Source organism: Camponotus floridanus, unplaced genomic scaffold, assembly GCF_003227725.1.
Source record: "Camponotus floridanus strain SB8 unplaced genomic scaffold, Cflo_v7.5 scaffold57, whole genome shotgun sequence".
In the NCBI taxonomy this organism is placed as follows: domain Eukaryota; kingdom Metazoa; phylum Arthropoda; class Insecta; order Hymenoptera; family Formicidae; genus Camponotus; species Camponotus floridanus.
The window spans coordinates 450,713-463,996 of NW_020229736.1; the positions used below are offsets into that span (position 1 = coordinate 450,713).

The 13,284-nt window shown below is 34.7% G+C and overlaps 1 protein-coding gene across 3 annotated transcripts in view; it reads right to left on the minus strand.

Annotated features, from left to right (window-relative positions):
- The window catches only part of LOC105255864 (unconventional myosin-IXa), a 54,640-nt gene that overhangs the window by 1,561 nt on the left and 39,795 nt on the right, over nt 1-13,284 (minus strand). For 2 of the 3 annotated variants that reach the window (XM_025412795.1, XM_011265387.3), the window contains 13 exons: nt 11,646-12,008; nt 10,992-11,278; nt 6,495-6,666; nt 6,246-6,418; nt 5,854-6,013; nt 5,627-5,743; nt 5,164-5,399; nt 4,307-4,496; nt 2,687-2,964; nt 1,610-1,799; nt 1,155-1,326; nt 658-869; nt 218-480 (listed from right to left, as the gene is read on the minus strand). In XM_025412795.1, coding sequence (XP_025268580.1) covers nt 218-480; nt 658-869; nt 1,155-1,326; nt 1,610-1,799; nt 2,687-2,964; nt 4,307-4,496; nt 5,164-5,399; nt 5,627-5,743; nt 5,854-6,013; nt 6,246-6,418; nt 6,495-6,666; nt 10,992-11,278; nt 11,646-12,008 — 2,813 coding nt within the window. Of the gene's footprint in view, nt 1-217; nt 481-657; nt 870-1,154; nt 1,327-1,609; nt 1,800-2,686; nt 2,965-4,306; nt 4,497-5,163; nt 5,400-5,626; nt 5,744-5,853; nt 6,014-6,245; nt 6,419-6,494; nt 6,667-10,991; nt 11,279-11,645; nt 12,009-12,370; nt 12,501-13,284 lie in introns of all 3 variants that reach the window. The other variant, XM_025412796.1, reaches the window with a different exon arrangement.

The window sequence follows — 13,284 nt, forward strand, 5'->3', positions numbered from 1 at the left end:
CCTCTTCCGGATACAAAGAAAAACGCCGCATTGGTTTCAAATATTTTCAAATAAAATCAAATATTCGATAAATGATGAATAAACGAATCAAATATTTTCAAACAATTTTTTTTCTCGTATAAAATAGAATGGTTTATAAAAGAATGGTTTATAAAATAGAATAATTTATAAAAAGAGGAGAAAAGATTATTAAAAAGATTATTAAAAATATATCCACCTGTATTACTGTTGCAGCCTTCTTTCGCGTATCCGCCCGTAGATTCTCGAGCTGCTGCCTGATACCTTCGCTGAGAAAAATATGCCTCTTGCCGAGGGCCCAGCTAGTGCTGGCGCCGAATTTACTCTTCAGCTGCTGCGCGTTTTGCAAAATCAATTTCGTGTCCTCGACAGCCTGCTCCTCGGCGCGACGCAGCTGCTTGAAGGGCGCGATCAGCCTATACCTCGCGTTGAAGGCTTTAAATCGCATTCTGTGCGGATATCCTGCCACGCGAGTTGCCATGTAAATATTATTTCCAGGACTATCGTAATTAAATTGACGCTGTTTTGCGCGCGTATCTTTGTAACCATCATAAAAATGTGACTTCTTTTTTCCTCCAATAACTTTGAAAATTTAGATTCTCTCTATAATTAAGTTAAAATTGCATTTTGACAGTTTACCTCCCGCCATAAGGTTCACCGTCTCCAGGACCTGTAACGAGCGTATCTGACGCATCGTGACTCCCCTGTCGAGGTGCATCGGCGTCTCGGTACTATTGCTTCTAATGCATCTGACGAAGTGCGGTCTAGCGTGAACTAGAGTCCTCAGGAGATTATCTAATCTTGTATGAAAGTCCTGCGTCAACGTCGATATTGGCTCGTCTCCGTTCAAACTGCAACAAAGGACACGTGCTTTTAAATACTTTCTTCTCGCGCTTCGTTTAATTAAGTTTAATTAAGTTTCAATAATTGAATAAAGACGTAGATATTATTTATATAAATAATTTACGTCATAATTAATTGTGCGCGTATCCCGAATTAATTGCCGACGAAGGTTTTTTCAGCAAATACGTCGACAATTTTTGTGGAGGAAGGAAAAGAAAAATAATTTAAAGTGAATAAAATAATTTCCTTAGTAAAATAATATTATTAATGTTTAATTTATATCGATTACTTACAGATCGGTGTGAGAGGTTGGCGATATACGGAAACTGACGCCCCTCGGCACAGTATCGCTCGCGTATAACGCTTTCAGCTCGCTGCCAAATAGATGCGTGGCGAAGCCGAAACTGCAAGTGTGCTTGTAAAAGACCGCCACCAAGTCATCAGGGATGACATCCTTATTTGTATCTTTAAAAATGAAATTGTCGAATTTAATAATTGCAATTTATTTCTTGTATTTACTCGATTTAGCCAATTCAATAATATTATGATATTGAATATTATTGGAATTCAATAATTCAATATTATATTATAGTGTATATAATAATATATTATTGATTGCAATAATATTCCACAATATTATATATAATAATAATATAATTCTTGTTATTACATTTCAAGTATTAATCATGGAATTTATGATTAATATTATCATATCGTCGTGAAATATAATGAGAGAAATTTTACACACCGAGAAAATCCGAAGCATCGTAAGTGACTCTTCCTGCAAAGTGCTGAATACCGAAAGACCTACAGTCGACGGTCCTCGGTTCGAATAGTCGAGGATTCTGCTTGTGCTGCACCTTTACTTTGGCGACGTAACTTTCGGCAGTCCCGTGCATGGAACCTTCCACATCCAACATGCTTAACAATCCGGTACGCTATAAATAATAGGAGTATTAATAATAGCATTTTTAATAAATAATCGGAGAATTTATAGGCAAAATTAAAAAGGATCTTATTTTAAGATACTAATGTGTTGGAATTTAACAGTTCAAACAAATTTTAAATCTTTATTTTATCGACACAATTTTCTCTCGTGCAAATAAAATATTTAAAAATTTACATTGAAATTGAATATTTTACATTGAATATTTTAAACGTTACATTGAAAACAAAATAATTCCTTTCAAGAGATTAATTATTTATATTGAGAATTATAAAGTGTTACGCGAATAATGATTTTCATATTCGATGTAGGAAGAGGAATTTACTGAAGAGTTTAGAAAACCTTTATCTCATCAACACATCGATCTCTCATAAGTAAAATATCGAAAAATTACATTAAAGCAAAAAACAGCTGATTTTAAAAGATTAATTATTTTATTGAGATTGAGAGAGTGTTATGTGAGCAACGATTTTCATATTTGACGCAGAAAGAGGAATTTATCGAAGAGTTTATAAAAATTAAAATCTTCATCAACACAACGATATCTCACATAAATAAAATATCAAAAAATTACATTAAAGGAAAAATAGCTGCTTTCAGGAGATTAATTATTTTATTGAGATGGAGAGAGTGTTATGTGAGCAACGATTTTCATATTTGATACAAAAAGAGAAATTTGCCGACAAGTTTATGAAATTTAAAACCTTCATCTCATCGACACAATTTTCGCTCACATAAAATATCGAAAAATTAAATATCAAAAATTATATTAAAGGAAAAACAGCTCTTTCAGGAGATTAATTATTTTATTGAGATTGAAAGAGAGAAAGTGTTGTGTTAGCAACGATTTTCGTATTCGATACAGAGAGAGAAACTTACCAGGGAAGAAATGAGATCAATACATGGCACATTGTCAACATAGTCAACTTCAACGTCGCACCGGATGCCTTCGTCGCGACAGCTCTCGATGGAGCTTTTAAATATGTGAGTGTTGTAGAAGTGCTGCATCGTCTCCGCACAGAGATTGATGCAGAGATGCTCCAGCTGGCTCGGCTTAGGATCCTCGAATCCGAACATGTCCAGGATGCCGATGAAACCGTCCGTGGCGTGTCGCACGGCGTTATTCAGGGCGGTCATGCTTCTAGATCCTGTTCCTCCTGAAAAATTCTCAGCCTTTACTTTATTCATCACACTAAAAAATAAAAGATCGAAGCCATAATTCTTTAAAACTTGATACACGAAAAAGATTTCTTTCTTGAGACATTTTTTTTATTGGAAAACTGATATTCCCTTTTTTAAATGTAATTGGATCGTCAATTACAACAATATTTCACAGTAAAAAATTTTGTGTTAAATTTAACATATTTCGTGTCCCAATTTATCCACTCTAATTTTAATGTTAATTTAACAGAAGGCAAGTGTGTAAATAAATAACACAAGTAATATGTTTAAAAATTAACACAAAAGTGTAACATTTAAACTTTATCTGGAAATAAAGTTTATGTTAAATTAACATATTTATAATGTTAAATTTAATTAAAAGAAAATGTTATTCTTACATTTTTACGATAAATAACAGAAGAGATATGTTGATTTAACATATGGAAATTGTTATAGAAAGACAAATAACACAACTTATCTGTTCATTTTAACATATAACATATTTTATAAAAAATTTGTACATTTACATATTAATTGTGTTGTTTTAACTCTTAGAAACATTAACTCAATGCAGAAATGTCAAAATAACGCAATGATAATATGTTACATTAACATAAGAGTATGTTAAAAATTTAACACAAAAATTTTTGCACGAGACAATTTTAACAGAAATACAAAATGTTTTTTACTGTGCAGTAAACAATTTTATGTTAAATTTAACATATTTCACGTGTCCCAATTTATCCACTCTAATTTTAATGTTAATTTAACAGAAGGAAAGTGTGTAAATAAATAACACAAGTAATATGTTTAAAAATTAACACAAAAGTGTAACATTTAAACTTTATCTGGAAATAAAGTTTATGTTAAATTAACATATTTATAATGTTAAATTTAATTAAAAGAAAATGTTATTCTTACATTTTTACGATAAATAACAGAAGAGATATGTTGATTTAACATATGGAAATTGTTATAGAAAGACAAATAACACAACTTATCTGTCCATTTTAACATATAACATATTTTATAAAAAATTCGTGCATTTACATATTAATTGTGTTGTTTTAACTCTTAGAAACATTAACTCAATGCAGAAATGTCAAAATAACGCAATGATAATATGTTACATTAACATAAGAGTATGTTAAAAATTTAACACAAAAATTTTTACACGAGAAAATTTTAACAGAAATACAAAATGTGTTTTACCGTGCTGTTTCGAATTTATTCCACAACAAGAATAATAAGATTACGTCGATCAAATGTTGCTTGCAAATTATCAAATTGCAATTGAAAAAAACAGAAATATATTGTAATAATTGTTGTAATAAAGACCTGCCGAGCTGCCCACTGTGGAGGCATGTTGGCTGGTGACCTCCGCTTGATTATGGACGGATTCGTTGGAATCGGATGAGAGGGTGCCGAGGGTCGAGCCGAGTCTCTTCAAGCTGTTGGCTCGTCTCACGATTGTGGCTACGGTGCGGCAATAAAGCGCCTTTGCTAGCGAATCCCTGGTCATGTTAGACTGTGTAAACAAGCATCGTGTGTTCAACATGATCTCGATGTTAATACATGATAATACTTAATCGCAGTGCCGAGCAACTTTTTAATGACCCTGGCTCTTTTGTGATTTGCAATTCAAAGCAAATTTGCGATTCAGAGAAAGCTTGTAACTCACTTATGTTTCGACCATATTTCGTTAAATAATACATAAAAGAGAAATTAAAAATTTTGCTCCAAAGCATCCTCAAGCTTTTCACAAACGCGGTATTAAATTTAAAAAAAATAAATAAAATTGAAAACAGAAGAATCTAAGAATGTAATAGTAGTTCTATCTTATAACTGGAGATGTTACACGATAAAGGATGAGCCCTAATGAGAGGTTACACGATAAAGGATGAGGATATGAAAAAGTTAACAAATTTGACAAATTTAGCGATCCAAATTTCCTTAAAATTGAAACACGAGGATTGGAAGATGTAACTATCGGAGAAATTAATATAAGAAAGTAAGAATGGTTGACGCGAAACAAATTTTTTCTCTCAAATTAAAAAAATCTAACATCACGAAGGATAAAGTTTCCAAAGTTTTAGAAATTCTAGAGAGAATCATTTGATCCCAGGTCGTAATAAGATGGTATGGAGTTGCTCATCACTGTCTCATCTCATCAGCTGGGTTCTATCTAACGGTACCATGTTAGCGTCACAGACGGATTTAACGAGCTGACCGCGCGCGTTGTGAGTCCTCGAGGTGAGTCCTCGCAACAAAGCTGGCGGAGGAACTCCCAGGAGTGCTGCTACAGAGGACAACTCGTTCTCGCCAATCACGCCTACCTCCACGCCAGGACCGTCCGTGAAACCGACGTTTCCGAGTATGAGCACTGCCGCTAATACTCTTACGACGTCCAAAAACGGGATGCCCAGGACGCCTGAGCAAAGAATGAGAAGAATTATTAAAGGGTTTTATAAAAATTAATTCAATATATTTTCAAACAATTTAATTAAATAAAAATGAATAAATAAATATATTAGAAATAAATAAATAAATATACTAGAAATAAATAAATTATATTTTGATTCACGTTTAATTGCATTTAATTGCAAAACATTATTTTATTGAATTTTACTCGATTTCTTCCGTACAGTTGACACGTACCTAGACAGGCTTTCCACGCTTGAAATCGAATGGCATCCTCGGCTTCGTCCTGTCGCGTGTCACCGTGTTGGAGGTATCTCAAATTTTTCAGATTATATCCTTCCAGATTTAATTTAACTGCAAAAATGGTCAAGATGAGTATTTTTACTGTTGTAATAAATTAAATGAACAGGGTATCATATATATTATTGGTGTACCATATCTGTCACAATTAATTGTGCTATTACCTCGCTCGTCGTGAGACAATCCGGCCAACATCTGATAAAATATATGGTAGTTTTTCTCATCCGGCAATGGCCTGATTACTCTGGTCTGGTCTAAGAAGTAACAATGAATTTTTGTCCTGTACAAGGCACCGTCCGTTACCTGAACCTCGATAAAGTGACCCTGAATATAACAAATCATTCTTGTATTAATTAACATAAAGTTGTATTGTCTTTACAATATCACTGCTCTTCGGGTACTATTTGTGCTCGTTATTATTTTCATATTATTTCTAATTTTAATATATTGTTACCGATTTTATATAATCTCTCTTTTCACAAGCTACCCTTCTCCTTCTTCTTTCCTTCCCCCGCTATCTTCTTCTATCTTATGCATTTTGAAGGGAAGCACTTACTATCCTCGAGCTCTCCGAGTTTGTGGCGGTTTTCGCTGAGCCCAAGGATCTCAGGACCGTGAAGGCTGCCGCTAGATGTTTGAAAGCGTCCGTTTCCGGTCCGCCGCCGGCGACGTCGAAGAGTTGCCTAAGTAACAGCATTGAAGCGTACGTTTTTCCGGAACCGCTTGTTCCTGCATAGGAGGAAATTCTAGAGATTTTATTCTTGAAAAGGCGAAAAGAGGAGAATGAATCCGCCAGGAGACTTACCGGAAAGGATAATCGCCTGCGGATATCCGGTCTCCGATTGCTGCCTCACGGCTTCCTGGACAACCTTGTTCAGTTGAGGCGCTAATGGTACCGTCCTGGTGCTCGTTAAAGTTAACGGATTCCCCACGTCTGTATATGGATTCACGCAAACCAATATGGGACCCACATTTGTCTAAAAAAATATTTTTTTCCTCGAATAAATTACAATTAGTTATAAAGGGCTTGTAGAGCGAGAAAATAAGTATATTACAAAAGTTTAATTATGTCATGATGTACATCAAAATAAGTCTATGTCGACGGTGACATTACAATAATACCGAAAAGATCAAAATATAGGTACGTTAAAGGCGAACGTTTCGATCGATTTTTCGATCCTCTTTAGCGCAAAGATATAGTAATACATGAACAGCGAGTGAAATAAACGGAAAAAGAGTTAAAAATATGATCAAATAAAACGCATTAAATATGGTTGTCCTCGAATAAATTTATTTTCTGTCAGAAATCGCATTTCTTTAACAATGTCGTTAGTAAAATTCATTTTAATCATTTTAAATTTAATTTTAAATTAATTTTATTAAGTTTAATTTTATTTTATTTTATTTATTTCATTAATTTTAATTTAATTTGAATTTATATCAATTTAATTTGTATTGTATATATATAATATATAACATGTATATTTATATAATTTCAATTTAATAAGATTTTTGTCTCTTGAAAAATTCGTGTCTAAGATGTCGAATTATTTTGCTCTTATCAATAATAATTTATATGAGAATAATCCCTAATTTACAAGAAAAATATTCTTGTAATTTATTAATCTTCGTATAATATTGGCGGAATTTCAAAATTTGTAAAAGTCCTCTTCTTCGAATCGTTACTAGAGTGTAATTAATTTTTTAATCTTTGTAGCTTAACTCATACTTAATGTTCTTGGAATTAAAGAAAAGAAAATGAACGAATAAAAAGCCTCAAGTGTATGAAAATTATTGGAATCGGAGGAGGGAGGATGGATAATATCGTTAGTAAAATTCATTTTAATCGTTTTAAATTTAATTTTAAATTAATTTTATTAAGTTTAATTTAATTTTATTTTATTTATTTCATTAATTTTAATTTAATTTGAATTTATATCAATTTAATGTGTATTGTATATATATAATATATAACATGTATATTTATATAATTTCAATTTAATAAGATTTTTGTTTCTTGAAAAATTCGTGTCTAAGATGTCTTCGAATTATTTTGCTCTTATCAATAATAATTTATATAAGAATAATCCCTAATTTACAAGAAAAATATTCTTGTAATTTATTAATCTTCGTATAATATTGGCGGAATTTCAAAATTTGTAAAAGTCCTCTTCTTCGAACCATTACTAGGGTGTAATTAATTTTTTAATCTTTGTAGCTTAACTCATACTTAATGTTCTTGGAATTAAAGAAAAGAAAATGAACGAATAAAAAGCCTCAAGTGTGTGAAAATTATTGGAAACGGAGGAGGGAGGATGGAACCAGTTTCTTGTCGAATATTGTAAGATGGGTGGCGGAAAGAAGATGATCGAAATCTGCGTATGCGAGCTGCAAACAGATCACGCACCTGTGCGTGCACTGCCGATAATGGGTGCGAGCATCATCAACGGCAAAGAAAACTATCGTGATCTCGATCATTAACTCCCAAAGTGCAAACGATCGCTTAATACGCAGAAATGGAACATAAATCAAAGGGCGTCATTTGGGAAAATTTTCAGATAATATGCGCTCGAACTGCAATTTGGATAATATTTTAACGACTTTTTACATTTGAATTTGATCATTATTATATAAATAATCATAATCACATACACAATTATTCTGCAATCTACGTCGACAAGACATCAGAGGGATTTGTATTCTATAATTAATTTGTAATCTATATAAACTGAATATTAAAATTCAGAAATTGAGTGAAAGATTGGTCAACAACTTTTTCAGATTCTACTCAAATATCAAAGTTCAAGTCTGATAGATTGCATAATGAGCTTGCGTAAATATATGATCAGCTTGCTTCTTGTGGTCGAAACGAGGTATCCGATCGACCACAATCGATGAAGAAAAAGGTCCTCGCTTGCCTGAGGAACCCAGATCATGGAAAAGTTTCTCAATCAAAGATCGTTTAAATGAAGAACAATCGCGAAGAAACCGAACGCTTCGTGTAAAAAGTCAAACAGACTGTCCTATCATGATGAATGATATGCGAAACAAGTTATCAAAGTGACAAGTGTGAAAATTTATTTACAACAAAAGAAATTGAATATAGAATTAATTAAATTAAATTTAAATTAGTAGATTGCTCGGAGGCAGCTTGTAAAAAATTATAATTTTAAATAATTATTATTGTAATTATTATTTAGTGACAAATAATTATTTTCTTCAACAGTTTATCGCAAAATTTGCTAAATTGATGCATTGCCTTCTTGCATACATATAGAGGGGGGGTTGTTTCTTAATAAGTGCGAAAAATTTTAGGAGATGATTTTTTTCGTCGAAAATTAAAAAAGATGTTTCATATAAACATTAAAAAGTTCTAATAAAAAATTAAATAGGGGTTGCTAGTTTCATCTCCTTATAACACTATGGAAAGCCGAAAAAAATATTAATAAATAACCTTTTTACTAGTAGAAAATATCCACATAATTTCATTTCTTTAACTTGTTCCAAATTTGAGAAAAAATAAAAATCTAATTTTTACCTTCATTTTTGGAGGAATGTAACTCTGCAGGGAGGGATGTAGGAGTAATATGTTTATAGAAAAATCCCCTTTAATTTTCGACAGAAATCATCTCCTAAAATTTTGCGCACACTGAGAAAAATCGTTTGATTGTATCAATAAGACGTATATGATTGGAGGCATTTTGGTTAAATCAAACAAGAATTTCTTATCATGATAAGATTTGATTTTTTATAACTAGAACGTTTAATAAATTTTACTATAAGGATTTGGTTAGTATTTTCTGATTGGATCTATAAAATTTCTTGTTACATTAATTTCTTTGCACTCTTAACTTAACTCGTATTCAATATTTGCCATAAAATGTATATAAAAAACTAGTATTAACATTAAATTCAAAGTATATTTTTCTTCTCTTACGAGTAATGCTAAAAAGAGGACGCTAGTTCTCTGTGTGTGTTTGAGCTGTATCCTCTTCTTGCATCACTGTTTATCAATTTAATTTCTAACAAACTGAATTTAAAATAATTTATTCAATAATCTGGATTGAATTTATCCAATAATCTTGTTGGAATTCAAAATATTAAACAGACTTTTAAGATTAGATGGAAAAACTTTTAAACGATTTCGTGCTGGCGAGTTTAGTATTATTAACCAGAAAATTTGGTAAATTTAACACGAAGAAATTAATCAGATTCATCTGGTAATTCCTACAAGAATTTTGGTTCGTCCATTTTCCAACAGACTTACTGGTTGAATCTACCAGAATTCTAATTAATGCAACCAGATTTTTTTCTCAGTGAACTTATTAAGAAATACCCTCTATATAATTTTTATAAATGTTTTTTAAAATTCTTTTCTATCCTAGTTGTCTTAATCGATTGATTGGAGACTATCGAAATTGAAAGTTGTTGGAAAGCAATCAATTCAAGCTCATCGTCGTGGAAAGCATGGTTAACTGGAGTAATCCTAGTCAATTATATACACGGCACGATGGGAAATGTATGAGAAGTGAAGCCGGCCCGGCCGATCGCATCATCGGAATGCGAGCGTGCGTGCCACCTGTGCGTGGGTTTCCTGCGGCAGGGTGGCATGCACGAACCAGCCGGGGAGACGGGGTGAATTCTTAATGACGGCATATCGGCCGCGTGGTGTGTTTGTGTTATTGCGGCCACCAACACCAACACCGACTCGCATATCGCCCCGTGTACTTATGAATATGATTCGAGACCGCCTCTTTGCATTCCACCTCGGCAGAGCCGCGTTGCATTCGCGCACGGATACATTACTTAGTTTGTGTGCAGACGCGTGTATATGTGCGTGTGTATAACGTGTACACGCGATACTCGTGAACGTTAGGTCTCTCTGGAATCCTTGGACCTTTAGAGCGTAAGATTGCGAGATTTAGGAAGCTGCAGCTACTGCAATCGGGATTCAGTACATACATTGCCGCGATATACTTAGCGTTACATGATTATGGTTAGGTGATTTAATTCACTAGACGCCAGGCTACAAAAATGTGATCTAGAAGTACCTAGACACACGGTTTTGCATAATTAATTCTTTATACAGCTACTCTATATAACAAATAACCAAAACCCAATTCTTATACGCGATGGACCCATTTGGTGCATTTTACTTTACGTCTCATTTTTTACTTTGAGAGTCTTTTTTTGAAATATTTGAAACATTGGAATGTTCAAATTTTAGGCAATTTATCTATTTGAAACATTGGAATGTTCAAATTTTAGGCAATTTATCTATTTTAATTGGTCTCTCTCTTACATGGTACTGTTTGGCGCAGAAGCGAGCTTGAAGGCACTTGAGTACTGCATCCTCCGTGAGAGGTCCGGGTAGATGAATGAGGTCGTCGAAGGCCGTGGTGGTCGCAGAGCCGGGCGAGGGAGCGCTGGCTTTCGGAAGACATCGGTGCTGGCTCTGGTTGCTCCTCGCGTTCTTCACCTCGGCGATAATGCTGGAGATCGGCGGCGACCGGAGGCATCCTAGGGCCGTCACGCATGATACTATCCCATCATCGGGCACTCCGTTGTGCCGTTTCAGGGGATCTAGGTCTGAACAGGTCGAGAAAAAGAGTTAGGGGTCTCTGTTAATTACTCTTGCCATGTTATTGGGTTCTTTATCGTCAGCATCTACGAATCTTGCACTTGTCTAGAAGAATGAAGACAAATTATCTTCACGAGACACAATAATGGGACCTAGTAACTTCTCTCCCACTAATAAAAAGTACATACGACCGGTTAATTAATTGAGGAACAGAGATCCTCTGTTATCATTCAAACTTCCCTCATGTAACGTTAGACAACCGTGGATGTCGCCTAACGGTACACATCAATCCCGCGATCGTAGATCTACAAAATCCAGTTACGAAGCCAAGAAGAGCGTGCATGGGGGAACATGGAGATATCCGTGAGCACTAACCAGATATTAAATTATTGGCTGCGGTCGAGTTATGGTTGAGCGCGTTCGCGCTGGCGTGATTGACATGCGGATGAACGATCGCGGAGGCCGTCAGCGTGTGACCCGCGGGATGACCGATCCCGTGGGATACCGGGGCGCCGCCGCCAGGTGGCAGGGTGGTCCTCGGGGGTACCGCTGGTGCCGGCGAGGGGGGTGCGCCACCCTTCTCCGGACTCTTCGACAGGGGCCCGGATGTGCCGTTCGCCGGACCTGACGCGCTCCCCGGTTGACTTACGTGCAGCCGGTTCCTCAGGGTCACCAGTTCCGTGCTGAGGCTCCGCAGGCGCTGCTGTAGGTGCACCGCTTCGTTCGACGAGGAAGCATCTGCGGGAAGCAAACCGGGACACGTCTTTGAAATACGATGTAATGCTACCTCGTATCTTATAATTTCTGCACGTGGTGAGAAATTAAAGTTGCTCTTTTCGCTGAGTATTGGTGTGATTGACATGCTCACTCCCTCATTTAAAAATTCCTATCGAGCTGGAAATGATCCAGTTTAACAGGTCATGAAGGGCCAGGGATTTTTGCTCGCTTCATTCGTGGTATTTTAATTAGCGTTTTATTTGCTGATTTGACACTTGCTAAAAGTAATTTGATTTGAAATAATTGTTATACATTAAATTGCGACGATCATGGGAGAATTCTCGGAGAGTCATGTGGTCAAGGATGTATATCGATCTCTCTACCTTTTACATTCTTTCTGGTCCTGCTTTGCCTCGTGTTCTTGAGTTCACCTCTCATTATCCTCTTTATATCCGTCACGTGTGCGCGCATCTCTCGAGTGGCCAATCGCGCTGCTCTTCGGATACCGTTAATCTAAGATACAATAGTGGATAAGTCGAAATGAAGGCTGCGCTCTCGATGGAGAGATGAATTTCTCTCCGTCACCCGAGGGAAAAAGCTGAGAGCTGCTGAGGTCGATCGTATCATGTGACTGACCGGTGTGCGTTTCTCTCTGTCGTTAATATGACATGTCAAGGGACCTGATGTTGACTTTTCCGAAGGAAATTTTATAAGGTGCAAATTAAAATTTTCAATTAAAATTAAAATGGAATTAAATAAAGGGAGCTGGGGAGCTGTGTTCCTTTCTCGAGGAATTTCGGAAAATTTTGAGCAGATAATAAGTTATAATTGATAAATTAAATTTATACGAATCAAATAAGTCTCTTGCTTCTTTTTAGAGGAAAAAAACGTGATGAAAAACGAAGAGGGAAAGTATCATTAATACAATTTTAAATTGTTTATATTATAAGATGAAAAAACTAATTATAAAGTCATAAATTCATCCTGTCTCTAGTAATCTTTCGGTCTACGAAGGTAACCGTGTAATCAGTAAATCTAGCAATGAATTCTACATATATTAACATTACTCATAAGCAAAGTAGATTATAATATTAATTATTTATTGAACGCTTTCATCACAATAATTTCCATTATTAATTTTCTCTACTAATTTATTATCAATATATTATTTATAATATGATTATCTATTTATAATATTATTATCTAAAACGATTAAATCTGACAGTTCATGTCAATTATTTCTGTCTATAAATGAATTTATGTATCATTCGAATGATCTCTCTTTCCTTCTCTGAAG